The 17529-nt window shown below is 40.9% G+C and overlaps 1 protein-coding gene across 1 annotated transcript; it reads right to left on the bottom strand.

Annotated features, from left to right (window-relative positions):
- Window positions 1–12459: 12459 nt before the first annotated feature.
- On the bottom strand, window positions 12460–16013 carry rtn2b (reticulon 2b; the record flags this gene model as incomplete). Its single annotated transcript, XM_080041466.1, has 7 exons — window positions 15949–16013; window positions 14371–14578; window positions 13652–13790; window positions 13155–13224; window positions 13016–13062; window positions 12678–12736; window positions 12460–12568 (listed from the first exon to the last, which is right to left on the bottom strand). Exons 1-7 carry the CDS (start codon window positions 15959–15961, stop codon window positions 12460–12462), a joined length of 645 nt encoding a protein of 214 aa, XP_079897592.1. The 5' UTR covers window positions 15962–16013.
- Between the last annotated feature and the right edge of the window lie 1516 nt (window positions 16014–17529).

A 17529-nucleotide genomic window follows, 5' to 3' on the forward strand; every position in this document is an offset into this window, starting at 1 on the left:
CCTGCACCTGGAGTAATGAAGTTTTTTTTGTACTGTGACATTTTGTATAGAGATCAGTCGATACCTTTTACCTTTGAGAGAAATGTCCTTCAATTTGAGTTGAGAAGATACAACTTGTGCCTTAGATACCTAGAAGAAGAAATTCAAGTGTGTTCTTGTTATTGTTTACCTGGATGTAAGAACCTGTTTTGTTGCTCTGCAATTTATTTGTTGCCTCTTTGATTTATTTGATTTTCAATTCAAACTCCGTATAGTGCTTAATTCACTTGTATGCCCTTGCCATCATGACGGCTAATGACGCAGCATATTTGCAAACTAAGAGGAGTTAAAACGCACAAAAAGACAAAGCTCGAAAGGAGTTTTTGGTGTAGAATTGGTAAATCATGTCTACTACACAGGTATCTGTCAGGGGTTTTGGTTTCTGTAGAAGCACTATTTACTAACGAGTCACATTGTCAATGAAATGCACCTTGAGGTCATTGTTTTTTTTTATTGTATATACAGAAAAAATGTAAGTTTCTGGAAGGGGGGAAAAAATATTTATGTCATTGACAACAGTGGAATATTGTTCTGTCAATCTTTTTCCAGATACTTTAGTTCAATAAAGCACCTTAGCACCTGTGAGTTATTTTTTTCTCTGGAGGTTTTGTTAAGCTTGCCATTACTCTGACTGCTCAGCCTCTGCTCCTCTTTGTGCTTCTCTATAAATGACATCATCTCTGGCTCCTTAACGCATAATGCTGCACGCACACACCCCCATGTGGTGCACACATGTGGGATGCCGCACATGACGTAATTCAAAAGCCATGCTTCCTCCTCGCTTCCCCTTATCTTTGTTACTCTTTGGTAGCATGGAAGGCTGTTATACTGAGCAGTTCCTCTCTGCTGGTGTGGCAGTAGTCGGGGGAGATCCAGCACATCACCAGTTTGCTTTGTGTCGGGACAGAAAGGCCCTTTGCCCTCCACTACAGTCCTCTCTCTCCTTTGTGAAATCCCCCCCCCCCCCCCCCCCACACAGACACTGTGTCTTTCTCCCAGCTGGTTAAATTAAACGACAAGTGTTTTTGTCTGGCCCAAAGTCCCCACTCTCCAGCCCATTGACTGTCCCCATGGCAACAAGCTCATCGGGAGCTGCTGATGGGGGCCGTCTTTCCTGTGAGCTCTACCTGGCCACAGATAGCGCAGGGAAGAATGGGGGGGGAGGGGAGGGGGACTGTGCAAAGCTAAGAGTTGAACTGAAAGGCAGAGCAGAAAAGAGGAGAATTAGCCACTGGTATATTGAGAACTACAGAGAGCTCCTCTGGCTAAAAGCACATACCATGCTGACCTTGACTCTCTTTAGCCTCCCTCCAGCTCCTCAAGACACAGTCCCTCTAAAAGTCTTTATTTCAGCTGCCCCCCCTCCCTTATCATCTACAGATCTAGTCATGATCAAGGAGCAGTTGTATTTCTGATCTGGAAAAGGGGCATAGGCCTACTCAGTCTAAGAAAATATATATTTTTTTAAACAATAGTGGAGAAGCATACAAAAGTATAGCAGCTCAGTTGTATCAGCCATCAAGGCTTGAATTAGTCTGAGGAAACTGGTGGGGTGGGATCTGCTATCTTGCCTGCGACAACAGTTTCCAAGGATACTTTTCACAAGACTTAGGCAGAGTGATGCAGCGCTGATGCTCGAGTATAGGCTACGAGAGACAGGTCTACTTTGACATGAAATCCCACAGCAAGAGGTGGGATCAAGATTGTCCCCATCATTGAGCGGAAAAAAGGCCTATTGAGATGTCTGAGACAAGCCACCTCTCTGACCTTCCTCCCCCCGCCTGCCATAACACCAGCATCTGCTCCCTGTTGGCTGGGCTATAGCATGACCCCTTGTCCCCGCAGTTGAAGTTCTAGGATGGCTGGGGAGAAGGGGGGGGGGGGGGGGGTGGGGTGTCTTGCCTTCAGTCTTGCCCTCACTTCCCCTCATGCCACTGAGTTGTGCTGCTGTGTTTTATTCATGATGAGGCCGTCTGCTGTTGGGCTGACCTGGCCGGGCTTCGACACGCACATCTCCTAAATGGCTTCGTAGCAATGATGATGATGTGAGATAAAAGTGCTGAAGCAGGAGACACAGAAAGAGCATTGCTTGCGTGCACTGGAGCCAGCTAGATTCAATTCCAATTTGGGGGGACAGATGATCCTACCACTAAAACCACTAATCCCCAGCAGCCCCCTCTCCAAAATAGATCATATTTGAACCAATGAAATGTTTGAAGCATTATTTTTTATTTATTTTTATTCCTTTTAGAAGCAGGAATGTGTCATCAGGCTGTGATGAGTGATGGACTACATTTTTAAAGGCTTTTTGATCAACTCAAGAAGCTCTTGTCATAGTTCAGCAGCCGTCAAAGGTAATCGAAGGGTTATTAACTGTTGGAGGACAACGGGAAGGAGAGAGGGAGGGAGAAGAAGGAGAGGGGGAGGGGAAGAAAAGGGAAGAAGTGGCTTTCAGGGGCGAGCTCAGAAGTCCCTGCTCGTTCAATCTGCATCATAATTGAACTGTGGATTCGCATCTCGGCACATTATTGATTTTTTCCCCCTCTCCCCTCCCACCTCAGCAGCTAAATCAACTGGAATTGACCATCACACCCTTTGCTTTTTTTTCTCTACCTCTGTCACCTTTTTGTCCTCCAGTTCCTTCGGTGTCCCACAGTAGCAGTTTTACACATTACTGCTGATTGGACAAAGCTCACTGTTCTGCGAGTTTAATGCACCTTAATCACAATTAATCCTAATTCTCCTCAGTGGACACCATGGAGTGAAGGCAAGCATATGGTCAAACAAAGCTAATTCAACAGACATTAGGCTACAACAGCATGCCACTGCCTGACAAGCACAAAAGAATAAAGGGAGGACAATAAAGAGACGAGGGTCAATGGAGGGGAGGTGAAGCTGTGAAGTAGGCCGACATGATTAGTGAGCAAAAGAGTTTGAAGATGCAGGACCTCTAATTGAACTAAGTTAATTTACACTGCAGCTACCCTACACATATTTTACATATTGGCCATAGCCAGACATACATAGGCCTATTATCCACTGCAAACTTGGACACAAGAAACAATCTCTTTGCAAAACCAATTTTCAAAAACAGTGAATATACATGTACGTACTGTGTGTGCGTAATACATGGCCTAAACTCTGTAAATGGGTATGTAAACAATCAGGCCCCCCACAGCTATCAACTAGCATTCTCCAGAATCCCTGAATCCACCTTTAAAATGATGATATTGTAGTGGCAGTAGTTTGTAGTGTTTTAAAATGAGACTGGGTGTTGTGTGACGCTTGTACAAAGCTACAGTTCACAGGTGCTTAGCTTAGCTTAGCTTAGCATAAAGAAGCAACTAAACTAAGCTATCCTACTGCTGGCTGTAGCTCCATGGTTAAAAGACAACACCTGTGAGGGGCATCAATGTTTTCATTTAACTCAAGTAAAGTAATAATGAGTGCTGCTATAACACTCCCACCGGCAATGAGTGTGTTCTTTTATAGCCACTGCTTTACTGTGATTTAACCACTTGACTAAGTAAGGATACCTTTAGCCTATCTTGATTATTTTTATTGATGCTCCGAGACCAAAGCAAATTCCATTTATGTGTAAAACAATTTGCCAATAAACCTAATTCTGATTCTGATTGAGAACCTTCAGCCCTTTAATATTGTCATGATTATTTTTCAGGCACATTGCTAGTCAGACCATTTTTTTTACGTGTAAAGCGGCTTGTCTTTTGCTATTCTATAACAATAGATACATAAATAATTTCAATAACAACCAAGTATATAGGCTATTGGATCAAATATTCAGAGGATGCTTCAAACCCTGCTAGAGAGTCCTATCCTCTCCTTCCACAGAATAAAGAGGACTGTCCTGAAGGACATAGGACACATAATGACGCTCAGAGCACTCTGAAGTCTTCAGAAAAAGCAAAAAATCAGCACAAGTAAACAAAACCCGTACATGTTTAAAACCTTAAAAAAATGAACACACTTAATGTTGTGGCAGTGTTTTGAGAGTGACTCCCAATACACTGCCACAACATTAACAAAACATCAGAACCTGTATAAAGTGACATTGGTACAGTGGTACAGTATGCCTGAACACACTCTTGTTGTTTCTATGTAGCACAGGTCAACAGTGACAGTGTGTCCCTGTTAAACAAATACCCCATGATAAAAAGGTTATCTGTTATACAGAATTAACTTTTTTCATGGGTTTTTTAACATTAATATGGGTCCCCGGTATGACTAGAGACTCCCGAAGTATGAGAAAAAACAATCCTCTCTCTTTTTCTCCTCCTCCCCCCTGATGAAAACCTGTCTTCAAAAACCCCTGATAGATTTATCTCCCCTTATGACATCATGAGGGAAGAAGCCATCCCCCATTACTAACCTAATTTAGCTCTACTTCCACCTGTGTTAAACACACCCCCAGATACCCCTTAATCTAACTGTCAGTTAGATTAAAACCAGAAGATTTTTTCAGGACCAATCAGAGAGCAGGCTGAGATATTTGGGAGACAGGCCTTAAAGAGACAGGGAAATTAGCATAAAATATGACCTTTAATGCAACTTTGAATGCACATCTGTGACCCAAAATAAGTTGAACATTATTATAAGCTTCACATCATTTACAGAAGGCCTTTGACTCTTGTCTTTCACATGTTGATGTTTTTGTGTGTGTGGTATACTAAAGTCTCCCTCTTCCATGTCAGGCCAGTCTGAGGCTGAGAGGTCAAACTCCATTGCTGTGGCCGGGGCTGTGATGGGAGCAGTGCTTGCCCTCTTTCTCATCGCCGTCTTCATCATCGTGATCCTGACTGCTCGCAAGGCCCCGCCACCGGCCTTCTCTGACAAAGTGTAAGTCCGACAAATAATTCATGCTGGGGGAACATGCTCTGCTGGTTAATTAATGACACCATACCTTGTGAAAGTTGACTGCCAGCCCAGGTGGGTTCAGGGAGTTGCTCCTTTACTCCTGTGGAGAGTGCTGCAGCGGTGCGCGCCCTGGAGCACAGAAGGCTGCGGGACAATGTTGAGGGGTGGCAGATAATTGCTGTCTTGGCAGCAAGCCCATATTCTTTTTTTTTCATATTTTTTGTTCGTATAGTTCACCAGCACTCGTGTTAATTCTTGAGCAGTGAAGAATGTATTTGAGGTTCAATTATTTACAGCAGAAATGACTTCCATTAAATCCTTTTATCTCTTATAGGTTCTTTGGCACATGAATGAAACCTTGTGGGTTTGTTTTTGATGAACTCTGTTTCTATTTAACATTCATGTCAACGTAGCAACACAAAAAGTGTACTTGAAGTGTCCAACACTGCTGATTGACCTACTACCCTTTACATGCAAAGAATGATTATGAACCCGTGGACCATATCTGCAAGGTTGCAGGTTGATCCCCTCATCCATCCCTGTTAGCGTGTCATTGAGCACGCTCCCTCTGAGGAAACATACATTAAGCTAGTCTCAAGGAAAGGCAGCAAACTGCTTAATGAATGTTATTCCTGTAGCGTTTTTAGTCAGGGTGAAATCTTGCTAAACAAGTCTGTGGTGTGTGAAAAAGGGACTGATACGGATAGAAATGAGAAGCAGCTTATAATTGGGAAGCACAAAGCGAAGAGTTGATAATGAAAGAATGTTCATAAATGGGTTATTATTGTTCCATCTGAAAGGTTTTGAGTTACTTAACATTTCTATGGTATTCTCTTTCTGAAATCTCATAATGTTTCTCATTGAACAAAGTAAAAAAGGATTTAGTCAACCTCATAAACAGTGTTTCTTTACCCAAAACATATTGTCCTTTGTAAAATTTTACATCTCAATTTCAATGACAGACAATTACTGTGCATGCCTCCGACTGAGTTTCAAACCTATTGTCTCAACGCCGGCACAAAACAGCATGAACCGAAGGGGTAAAATGTACTTGCATTTGTGCTTGGGTGCGGACCCCTGCATCCATTACACTGACACTACATGACAGTGTATCCAGCCGTGTGTTGGTCTCTGGTCAATGCCACGACAAACTTAGCATCTTAAGTGTGACCGTGGCTGGAAGTCCCAGTGGGATGACGATGATGATGGTGGTGGTGGGGGATGGGGGCGGGTGGACACAGGGCCTCATCCCTCTCCTTCATCACACACACACACACACACACACACACACACACACACACACACACACACACACTCACACAGACACACAACGAGTGGACGGCATGGTGTCAACCAGAGCCCTGACTGTAATCTCTAACCGCCTCTCATCCCACCGTATGAAAGAGAAGAGCAGCATCAAGTGATATACAGTGCTGGAAAATCAATGCCTGTCATGACACCGTTTTATGAATGGCCAAGGTCAGTGTCCGGCTTTAAGTTCAGTAGTGGAGGGGGATTTCAATGAATAAGCAAACCACTCTTGACTCAAGCGTCTGACTGTGGTTTTAGAGTGAAACATTTCAGAGCAGCTGTAAAAGTCGCTTGTGGTTAGAGCGCCCCCCCCCCCAATAGAGGCTCTATTTAACTAACACTAACACAAATATCATAAACCCTATTGTATTAGTCACAATGCCATTAGTATCACTGGATATTACTGCTTAAAAGGATATTCAAGGGATTTATGGTTGTACCTCAATAACATTTGAAGGACTTAAAATAATGAACAGAAATGTCCTGAATTTCATTCCGTTGAGTGGATTACGTTGTCAAAATGTTACATGCAACATTCCATGCATCTTGTTAGCCTCTCTTATTTGATCCTCCCTGCATTGTGAATGTCTATATCTTTGAAATTCTTCACGTCCGGTTGGTTTTCGCAAGCCTTCTGGTGTAAATGTATCAATTCCAAGCCCGACCCAAGATAAGCCCCCAATGACATCACTATGGCATCATCAGGGTTATTTTTTCTCAGACTTCAGAAAGCAGCATTTGATTCCTCGAAGCTCTAATCATTGAATTTGAACTAATACTAAACTAATTGTTTAATGCTACTTATTTGCTAATGACATGTTTGCTCTTTCAGGAATCTATTCTGCAGAACTTAAATGTCACTTCATTCCTCATTCTTTGCAGGATTGACCTTCCGCCGACACACAAGCCGCCCCCTCCCTACTGCGGGAGAACACCGGCTGTTCCTCTGGGTGTCCACGCGTCACAAGTGGCCTGGCTGTGTCAGGTAAACCCCCCTCTCCCTTCGTTGATACCATGTCAGTGTATCTGAATCATTGCTGCACCACCAATACCTTTACTTAGCTAAAGATGAGTCACAACAGGAAGCAATAACAACATAGATTGACTGACTGGTGCCATTATGTCTTGGTTAAGCAGGAAGCCTAATGTCTGCACTCATTTAATATGGAGGATCGTTTAAATTTTAATTCATGTTCTCAGCTCAACTCAAGCTTTCATAAGTCCTGCGCTTTTTTTAGCCTCCCCCAGAAAGAAGCATTCAAAACGTGTCCTGTTTCTGCTCATGTTTGAAATGATCGACTGCCAATTTGACATGAGGAATCACATGCGGAAGATAAAACTAGTTTGTGTTTTGTGCTGTGAAAGAGCAAAAGCTGGATGTGAAAGTCTTCACACACTAAATTTTGTGATTTCCTAACCTTGCAGACTCGGCAGGCAGAGCAAAGGTACGAGCTGACTGACGGGCAGGAGCCCCCCACAGCCAGGCCAGGACCCCCACAGAGCCCCACCCAGCAGCCATCCCGCCTGGAGTGGGTGTGTCATCAGAGTGGGACTGACCGGGTTTACATCAACCACCGCGAACACTATGTGTGACGGACATGCTAGCAAAAAAATATGCCCACCCAGCACCTGGCAGTCCTTCACTCTGTCTGAGCAGCAACTATACAGGCTTCACCTGATTCACTGAGCCATCAATCCAGTGGAGGAAACAGCTGGCAGCGTTAGAGGGCAATGTCTCTCATTTTCATTGCCTTTTACTTCACATTCTTTAAGTTGAAATAAGCTATCCTGGAGAACAATTGTTTCAAGTGTCAAAATCACTTTTGTCAAAATCAGCTAATAGCCTATCTCAATCCGCTACCGTGTGTGAAAAAGAAAAATATGTTTTAATACACAGCCTAGGCTCTGAAAACGGGAGGGGATTAGATTAGATAGATTAGATTTAGCAGATCGTGAGGAGATTTTCACTCATTTTTAAAACAAGCATTCTCCAGAATCGCTGAATCTACCTTTAGGTGTTACATGTCTTAAAGGAGTAGATCAATAGTTTTAGGAAATACATGTATTCCCCTTTCTGAGAGTTAGATGAAATAATTGATGCCACTCTCATGTACAGTATGTGCCTTACGTGTGAAGCTACACTTTAGTTTAGCACAAAGCTTGGAAACAGTTAGCCTGGCTTTGTCTAAACATGTTTCTACTTGTAGCCTATCTCTTAAGCCTTGAGTCTCTGATATTAGCCTTTTAAATATCTAACTAGATGTAACGTGTTAATTAGTGGACTTGAGGAGGGGATGGTTGTGGATTTAATTTAAACCTTTGTACAGAGCCAGGGAAGCAGTTTCCCCTTTTTTTCTTGATACTATAGTGTAAGCACAACAGTGGCATCAGTCTTCTCATTTAACTCTCAGCTATTAAAGGGAATAAGTGCATTTCCCAAAATGTCAATATATTGCTTTCCTTCTTTTTTCTTTTTACTTTGCATAAATATGCTGTATTTATCGTAGTGTTTCATATTTTGTGCTAGACACAATTTAGGATACAGAGATGATACTTCAGAATCACATAACCAAGAAAAGAAAATTCACGTTATCTTCCTTGAGCGCTGTACATGAGTAGATGTAGAAATACAACAGTGGAGGTTCGTCGTTATCCACCAAAATCCCAATTTTTTTTTATTTTATTTCCCCTGTCTCACAGGACACTACAAAGCATATTTCTTAGACTCTATTCTCAAGCGTATTACTAGACCAAAACCACGGCACATCCGAAACCGCTTTGGTCCATCGAGACCAAATGTTCCTGCAACACAGACCATGAAGGGACTAATTAAGGTATTTCTGTCCCAGTTCTGTGATTTGCTGTTGTAATGTTTTGACACAATGCCTTTTTTCATTTGTAGCATAAACTGTAGATTTGGTAAATGTAGCCTCTGTGACAGTGTAAATATGTAGAGTCATGACCTCCTACTAATCAGGGAAACTAAGACATCACTGATGCCAGAACATTTCACGAATATGTATAGGCCTACTGTAGAAAAATCCACTGGTAATGCATAAACTGAGTGAAATACTGCGGCGAGGACTCAGTGAACGCTGCAACAAATTCACTGTATGCTGAAGTTGAAGGGGATTATGTACTTTACAGTCCTGTAAAATATGCTGTGTCTGACTTTTATCGAGATGATGTGTGGAGACTAACTGTTTGAAGTGCCATATTGACATTATGGGGGCATTCCCCTCTATATGCTATAGTGTTTACATTTCTCCAATGTAACTAGGCATTCATGAGCTACTGTCCTCTTCTTTTTTTATTTTCTGAATTAAAATGCCTGTTTGTGGCCAGATTTGCACTTGTTGTGACATGCTAGCTATAGTGACATTGTATCAATCACCATCAATTGTTCTCACTATGTGTTGAACTCAGACCGCTCTAACATGAAGGTGTACAATAACAAGCGTCTTAAAGTAAACAGTCCGAAGCTCTGAGTCGCTACATGTGGAAACAAAAGAAGAAGTCCTTGAAGATTTCAGAGAGTTTGAATTGATGTGTGGAGGTTGTTGTTTTCTTTATCTCAAGGTCACAGTCACATTGTATCAACTGTGATTCTCAGAAAGAGAAGGTGAAAGCTTATGTTCTAATTAGCAGGGACATTTTGCATAGACGGTGAAGTGTTTGTATTTGAGGAACCGAAGCCCACATTGTAGCGACTCCACACTGATGCTTAAAAATATCTGTCAGGATTCATTTAATTTTTCCTAAGATCAGTCAGTGCTCTGGGTTTCTTCACCATCCTCTAGTGAAGGGGGCGTAGCTGACACTTTCGAAGAGCGACACCCAGTGGTATAAGATGCCAGTGCAGCCTCTGTTGGTGAGTGCACAGTATATTACCATCACTGAATACATAAAAAGTTTACAAATAAAAATAAATCCCAGAAGACATTCTGTTATGTATTAGTAGGAAAAACACAGATGTATAAACTGAAAGAAATGCTGTCTGTGTTTCATTTAGCTGTTTCAGTTTGATATGCCCGGTATTGTGCATGCTGCTGGCTCACTGTCACACTGTCATGACTTACTGTGGGCTTAACACATTCCTACTATGTCAACAGTCAAAACGTCAACTGTGAAACATTACCTTTGACGTTCTTCTTCAAAAAGTTAACACAAGTAGTCAGGTGACAAAAGGAATAAGATTTGAGTGCCAAATACTCAATGTGATTTTTAGTAAATAAACTTTTATTGGGGAGCAACATAACAATACTAAATAACAATAAATAAGTAAAAATAGTCAATACCTCTCAAACAAAAGATAAAAGTGACAACCAGAACAGAATTTTTTTTTTAGGTTAAGTTCAGTCACACCTACTTTTCTAGAGATCACAATTCCACCTTTATATTTTTGCGTAATTTACATTCAGGTGACACGTGACTATTCCAATAAGCAGGAGTCTAAAGATCGTAATGTGAAACTACAGTAAATACCTTTGGTTCATTAAGACATGTTAGTATGAGAGTGCAACTGCAATTTAAGTTGTGAAAACAACGACCACTAGAGAGCACCATGGTCGCCAACATCACTGACGTCCTAACAGTAGTTTACCAGCTAAACAGCTGCATTGAAATAACTGCTTGCTGTCTACTTTTAGCTTTTTGGGTTTAGCAACTTAAACCAACAAAGGAATAGTTCAATAAGTTTGATTGTCAACATAAAACACAGCAAATTAACAAGTATAGCTCTCCATGTATAACTTGCAAGGTTTTCAGGATGTTCGTGGAGTTACAGTAAAGGCAAACATTCATTAACGTATGTACTTAAGCAGCCCTGGTGGATCAAAACACTGATACTTTGACAATTTTTCCTTAAAAGTCTTATTTTAATTTTATGGGGATGCCATTGTTTCTTGTTTGTTTTGCAAACAAACAATACCCACATTATTGAGTATTTTGATTCATTTGGAAAATGTTGAGGAGCAACCAGCTTGAGTACAAAATTGTGATATTGTGGACTGACAAAAATATATAAGGGAAAGTTCATGAGTCAGATGTAATTTTTCTGATGCTATAGGAGTGATTCTGCCATCCATAATTGTACCTTCAGGAGGTTGACATTTCCATGAAATTCCTGAAATGGCACTGGGGACAGAACAGAGAATTTAATGGCTTCTTAAAGTGGATTTTTTTTTGTATTTGCCACTGACCTTCACCTCCTTGTCAAGCTGCACAAGCATTTTTAAGACATGGCCTCCTTGCGAGATGAGGCCATTGATCCGTTTTTTTTTGTGTGTCTCAAGCCTTTATTTAAGTTACCATAGACTCTCTGTCTTAAGTCTGATGATGACAAAACATTTTACAATTGTATAAAATTTGTGTATTGTAATTTAATCTACTGAAATGTCATCTGAGGACAATTTATGGCACAACTGGTTCAAACAATTATGAACCTGAAAGAGGGTTGAGGTGGGGTGTCCTCATGAAAAACATCAGGAAACAGTTTAAATGTGGTAGCAGAAATAAAGTTGACTCTTATCTACAATACAAAAAATGCTGCAGTGCAAATTCAGTATGATAACAAAGGTTGCTCTCATGGGTAATAGTTGTTTTGTTGCTACATTTAGCACCTTTATCACTGCCTCGAGAGCAGCATGAAGTCCCTGTTTGTGCCTGATTAAATGCAATCAGCATGAAGAGTAGAGGACAATGCTCTCACTATTTCTCATTTAAGTCTCATAAAAGTTTGAAGGAGCTTAATGAATAGCAGGTGATGCTGATTTAAATTTGATTATATCCAATAAACAATGGAAAATGCTCACGAATGAAAGTGGCAATAATGCTTCTCTGCTTCGTTTTGAATATTTGTGCGGCTCAACCGGAACACAGTGCTCAATAGTTATGTGAAAATAGAGCCTTTATAAAAAGAAAATTAAAAAAAACAGTGATATTCTGTGCAGTCCCTGCTTGTAGTAGATGACTGTGTGAACCAGTTAAATTAGACGCTGCCCACAGAAAGCTTCTCAGTAAATTAAATTGTTCTCCTCATACACTCCCTCTCCTTGGGTGAATGGCAGCTTTGTTTTCAGTTGTCAGGGTCAATTAAATTGTGCTCCCGTAAACAAACATCATGGTGGACAAATGGAAATGAGCTGCCCCTCTAGCGGCCCCCACATAGAATGTATCATTCCAACATTTTCCAAATCCCAAACCCTGGGTTGCTTTCAACGCGCGGCCGACAGGTTACTTGGACTTGGCTGTCTGTTTGGTGGCAGGTGCAGCTGCAGGTACGGGTCTTGAGGCGGCTTCAGGGGCAGGGGTGCGTTTCACAGAAGCATACAGACTGAGGCACCTGCAACCGGACAGGACACAAAGTACAAATAACAAAAAAATATGTTCAATGTGCTAGCATGATATCAAAAGACCACAAATGAGCGTTCTATAAAGAACAGGTCACTTACATGTTTTTGATTTTCTTTACAAAAGCTTTGATCGCTCTTACGATCCTCCTTATCCGAATCTGTCACCAAAATGACAATAAAGTCAGTGCATTCAAAGCATTTCTGTATCCAACTTCAAATTATTACCCCACATAGATGGTATTATTAAAATAATGTTTTCTTTTTCTACAGCAAAAATGCTTTGAACATCTTAAATACAGTTTATACACTCATATTTTCAATATGGTCACTTTCCTCATAGTTTATGCGTGTTTATTATTACAATTCTGCCTGCCATGTATTGAAAATACTGTAAATGATTTCATCAAGCAGTTTGTTGACAAAAAATGTACTCTTACCCGCCACTTTTTATACAACAGAGGAATGGAGAAAATAGCAATCACGGCTGTGAAACAAAGACAAAAGACAAGCAGTTTCTGTTACTTCAGTGCTATTGTGCAGATTTAGATTAATGTGCCAATAATGAGAAGAACTCACCAGTTAAGACCAGAGTCAGTCCACTGGTCAGAACGCCCACATATGTGAGCATATACAGCAGGACAACAAACTGAGAGAAAGAACATAGAAAAACATGTTAAGTCAAATGATGTATTCCCTGGCGTATAAAGGGGTTATCTGTTATGTCAATCCCACTGTGAATCAACACCTCCACTATGCTTTTTCTTTTTAAGACATTGTTTTCATTTGTTTGTCCACATCAAACAAACAAAAAATATGTTTTTAAAAACATGTGGGAAACTGTTGGTCAGTCACATGCCCACAGAAAACTGGCAACACACTTCCTGCCCATAGTTGTGGGCCCAGGTAATGTTGTGCATTGCGGTCTTTTTCTAATAATTATATTACTAATTGTGTGACCCCTGGCCATTATCATTCACCTCTCAGGTTTTATGAATCAGTTGGTGTCCGCATTTATTATTGTATATTTGATCTGTTTATATTTTCAGTCATGGTTATTATCATCACATTCAAACCTTAATTGAGTCAACCACGCTTTCGATGAAAAGCAGGCGTTTGATCTCTGTGATGGCGAATGCGATCAGCAGCACCGTCTCCTCCACCAGCATCACTGTCTCCTTACTGGTCAGAGTGCCATCATGTTCCAGATGTGACCTGGGGTGGGGAGAGACACACATGCAGGCCCTTAAGAACACAAAGAGCTTCATATAACTGCCACATTAAAAATGCTGAAGTGACACAAAACAACTAAGGGCCTGCATTTAGCCACGAGTGCAGTATGATTGACAGTTGAGCGCATTAAGACAAAATCTGGTGTTGCTATAAGATGGAATAACTAACTGATGATGTCTTAAGCAGGGTTGTAGACCAGTCTCGAGACCTCTTTTTTTAATGTCTTGTTCTCATATCTGAATCAACAGTATTTATATTCTGTCTTGTCTTCATCTCAGACAAAGAGGATTGGTCAAAATCACAACTGTGGGGCTATCCCGTAATAAATACACACAGTATATGGTGATACAAAAGGTGAATCAAGGAATCTTAATTTGTATTATGTGGGTGTTTTTTATAGGAATGTGGATAATTAACTTATAAATTGCAGGTTTTGCTTGCCTCTGGAGTCTGTCTCAATAATCTCTGGTCTTGGTCATCATTACTTAGTTGTTTTTTTTTGGTTTAGGTGGCTGTTCTTGACTACAACACTGGACTTAATCAACAAGTTGACACGACTCACTGGAAGGGGTGGACCCCAGGGTTCCAGCCCAGCAGCTCCAGCAGTTTATAGTAGAGACGCAGTTGGAAGGTGACACACATGATGCCCAGACAGAGATAGGAGAGAACGGTGATGGCACTGAGCTGAAACAGGCTGGCCAGACATATCACCAACCCTGTGAACACCACCGCCGTCTTCCTCATGTTCCGCCAATACACCAGATCCACAACTGCACAGGAGGATGCACACATGTTAGTAAAACCAACACAATAATGTATGATTGACAGTAAGCCTATGACAAAAATATTCAGAATGGTGTTATCTCTTTTCATCAATCCACTCTATTTAAAAGAGAACCAAATATTAATTTTGTCAATCAGATGCTTCGGTTTTTGTTTTTTTGTGACAACTTATGTGATAAAGTCAGCTTATGGTTCTATTCCTCACATGCCAGTGAAGCCGCTATTTCTTCCTTTCTTTCTTTATTTTTGGCTGACTATAGTCACTATAACCACTTGGTAACTCCTTGTGGTAGCACTTCAGTTGATACCAGTTAAGGTTAAAGAAAAGGTTAACTAAATTGCAATTTAGATGAACAAGTGGTTCCTTAAAGTATGGAAAGCAACATCAGGCTCCAGAGAAGCATGCTGCTACAAACTTGCTGGTGCTGATGAAAATGTGACACACATCATCACTCCCAGTTTTCAGTTATACAGGCTTAATGGACAGTTAGTTATTCAAAAACATTGATTTAGTGATTTTTATGCACACAGAGTTTGGAATGGTCATACCCTCTGTTTCAACTACATATGAGATATTGAGTAGCAGCTTCATATGGCAGCTATAATATGGATCAACATTTGTTGTCTATTTGGTTGTATGTAAGGAGAATACAACAGCTTTTTTTGTAGTCGTTGATCTTTACAATTCATGCACCCAACCTATGGGAACACTTTGCAAATCAAGGACATCCAAAGCATCCTACGCTGTTAATGATGCACTTTAATTTAGAATTAGATCTTCAGTCATCAAAACGTTAAATGAGCCTCCTAACTCCAGTGTTAATCTCAAGGTAATTATCTGATTTAAACAAACCCTCGGGAATCTTACACCTTACACACACAACAACACACACACACAGACAGAAAAAGAGACACTGTCATTCTTGTGCAGATTCACCTATGATGTAATTTTCCAAACATAGCAAAACCATAAACTAACTCTGATTCTACTCCTAATAACCCATATCAATCTTCTTTTGGATGTCTTAGAAAAATATAATGTATTTAATAATAGCATTCATTTATATAGCACTTATCTAGAATGAAACAAACAACAACATTCAATCATTCAACCCGGTAAGAGAGTCTCATTTAGTTGAGAAACCATGCTGTCCATCCGTCCACCAAATGAAAGACAGACTGCACTCAGACAATATTTGACTGGTCAAACTGGTCTGTATTCACACCTGCCCAGCAGAGGGGAGGGGGAAATGAATTATCTCTCTGTCTTCCCGCCTGACATCTTGACTGTAACCGGTTCCAGTCTGGTCGTTTCTTATTCACTTTGCTTAAAGCTGTCACCATTTATTTTTCTTACCTTTGGAGGCCATTTTAGCGGCGATCCTGCTTGCTCTCCCCTCTTCCTTGCGCTTCCCTTGGTGTCTTACAGTCCAGGCTTTTTTTGGCCACCCCAGCTCCGTCAGCAGTATAAGGCCTGGCTGGCCTAATTTTATCCTGTATTGGATACCCCCAGTTTGGATTCACCCACACCCACACACACACACACACACACATACACACACACACACACACACACACACACACACACACACACACACACACACACACACACACACACACACACACACAGACACACGCAGACTGAAATTGGGAACCTGAGACATTAGCATGTACATGTCCCTCAGCTTTCAGAGACTCTCATGGTTCTTCAGCCAACTGGCCAGCCTGCACCCAGAGGCCTTGACATGCAGCTACGTCAGTGAGAAACAGTTTCACCACACAATTAAAGGTGGAGTCAGTGATTCTGGTGAATCCTTGTTGTTTGAAACATTTTTGTCAAAATCAGTGAATATCTCCTCACAATCCACTACATGTACATACTGTGTGCGCGATGTAAATCCAGTGTTAATACACAGGCTATGTAAACAGGCATGTTGCTAGCTTCAGTGGGCCCCTTACCCTTTGTTTACATACCTGTTTACAGCGCCTAGGCTGTGTATAAACACCATATTTGTTTTCAGTTCACACACAGTACATACAGGTAGTGCATCGAGATATTTACTGATTTTGAAAGAAAGTCATTTTGTCAACAAGCATTCTCCAGAACCGATGACTCCATCTTTAATGAGAACATAACCCATGTCCGTAGGCTGCTGTGTCCTCCAGCTATTTACGCTTAATGCATGCCAAACTAATGAAGTCATAATAGAGCTTGAATCAACTCAACTTTAAATACAGCAAATAATCATATAAAAAATTATTAAGGGGCTTCACTTGTCACAGTATAAATGTAGGCCAGAAAGTTACGCAGACATTTTTCGCTGCCGGGTTCATTATATAAGAATGACGTGGGCTTGTATTTCTCTTTCTTGCAAATGTCTCTGATGACCCTTTAAGAGTCGGTCAAACCATAACTAAACCATAACCTGTAACAAAACCCACCTAACGGTCTGGAAAGGCAACTCTATAACTCAACAACATGCTGATTTGTTCATTAATAGCACAAATAATATCAAAGGGTTGGTTCCTATTGTGTGTATACCCCTGTGAGAAGCTGCAATAATGCATCATGTAAAGCGGTTTCTCCATGCTTTTTAGCCTGGTCTCAGTGGCATGAAGTATTTGAAGAATTGCAGAACGATGATGTGATCTCCCACTGATTTCGGGGGAATAGTGCCAAACAAAACAGCTGTTACTCATGTTGTGGTGACATGCATAGTTATGCTAAACCGAAACAAAATAAACAGTTCAGACCCCCGGCACTCTTTGCCCATATGACTCCATTGAATTAATCACACATTTATTGTCACTATAAAAATAGAAAACTTATCAATCTGCAGCTAATAGCATAGATTTATTTGCAATTTTATCTAAAGATATTAAACAAATCAGTGATCAGTTTACACCCAAGATTAATGTCCAAATCCAGCCTATTACA

This window comes from Ammodytes marinus (genome assembly GCF_949987685.1).
Source record: "Ammodytes marinus genome assembly, chromosome: 14".
Taxonomy (NCBI): Eukaryota; Metazoa; Chordata; class Actinopteri; order Uranoscopiformes; family Ammodytidae; genus Ammodytes; species Ammodytes marinus.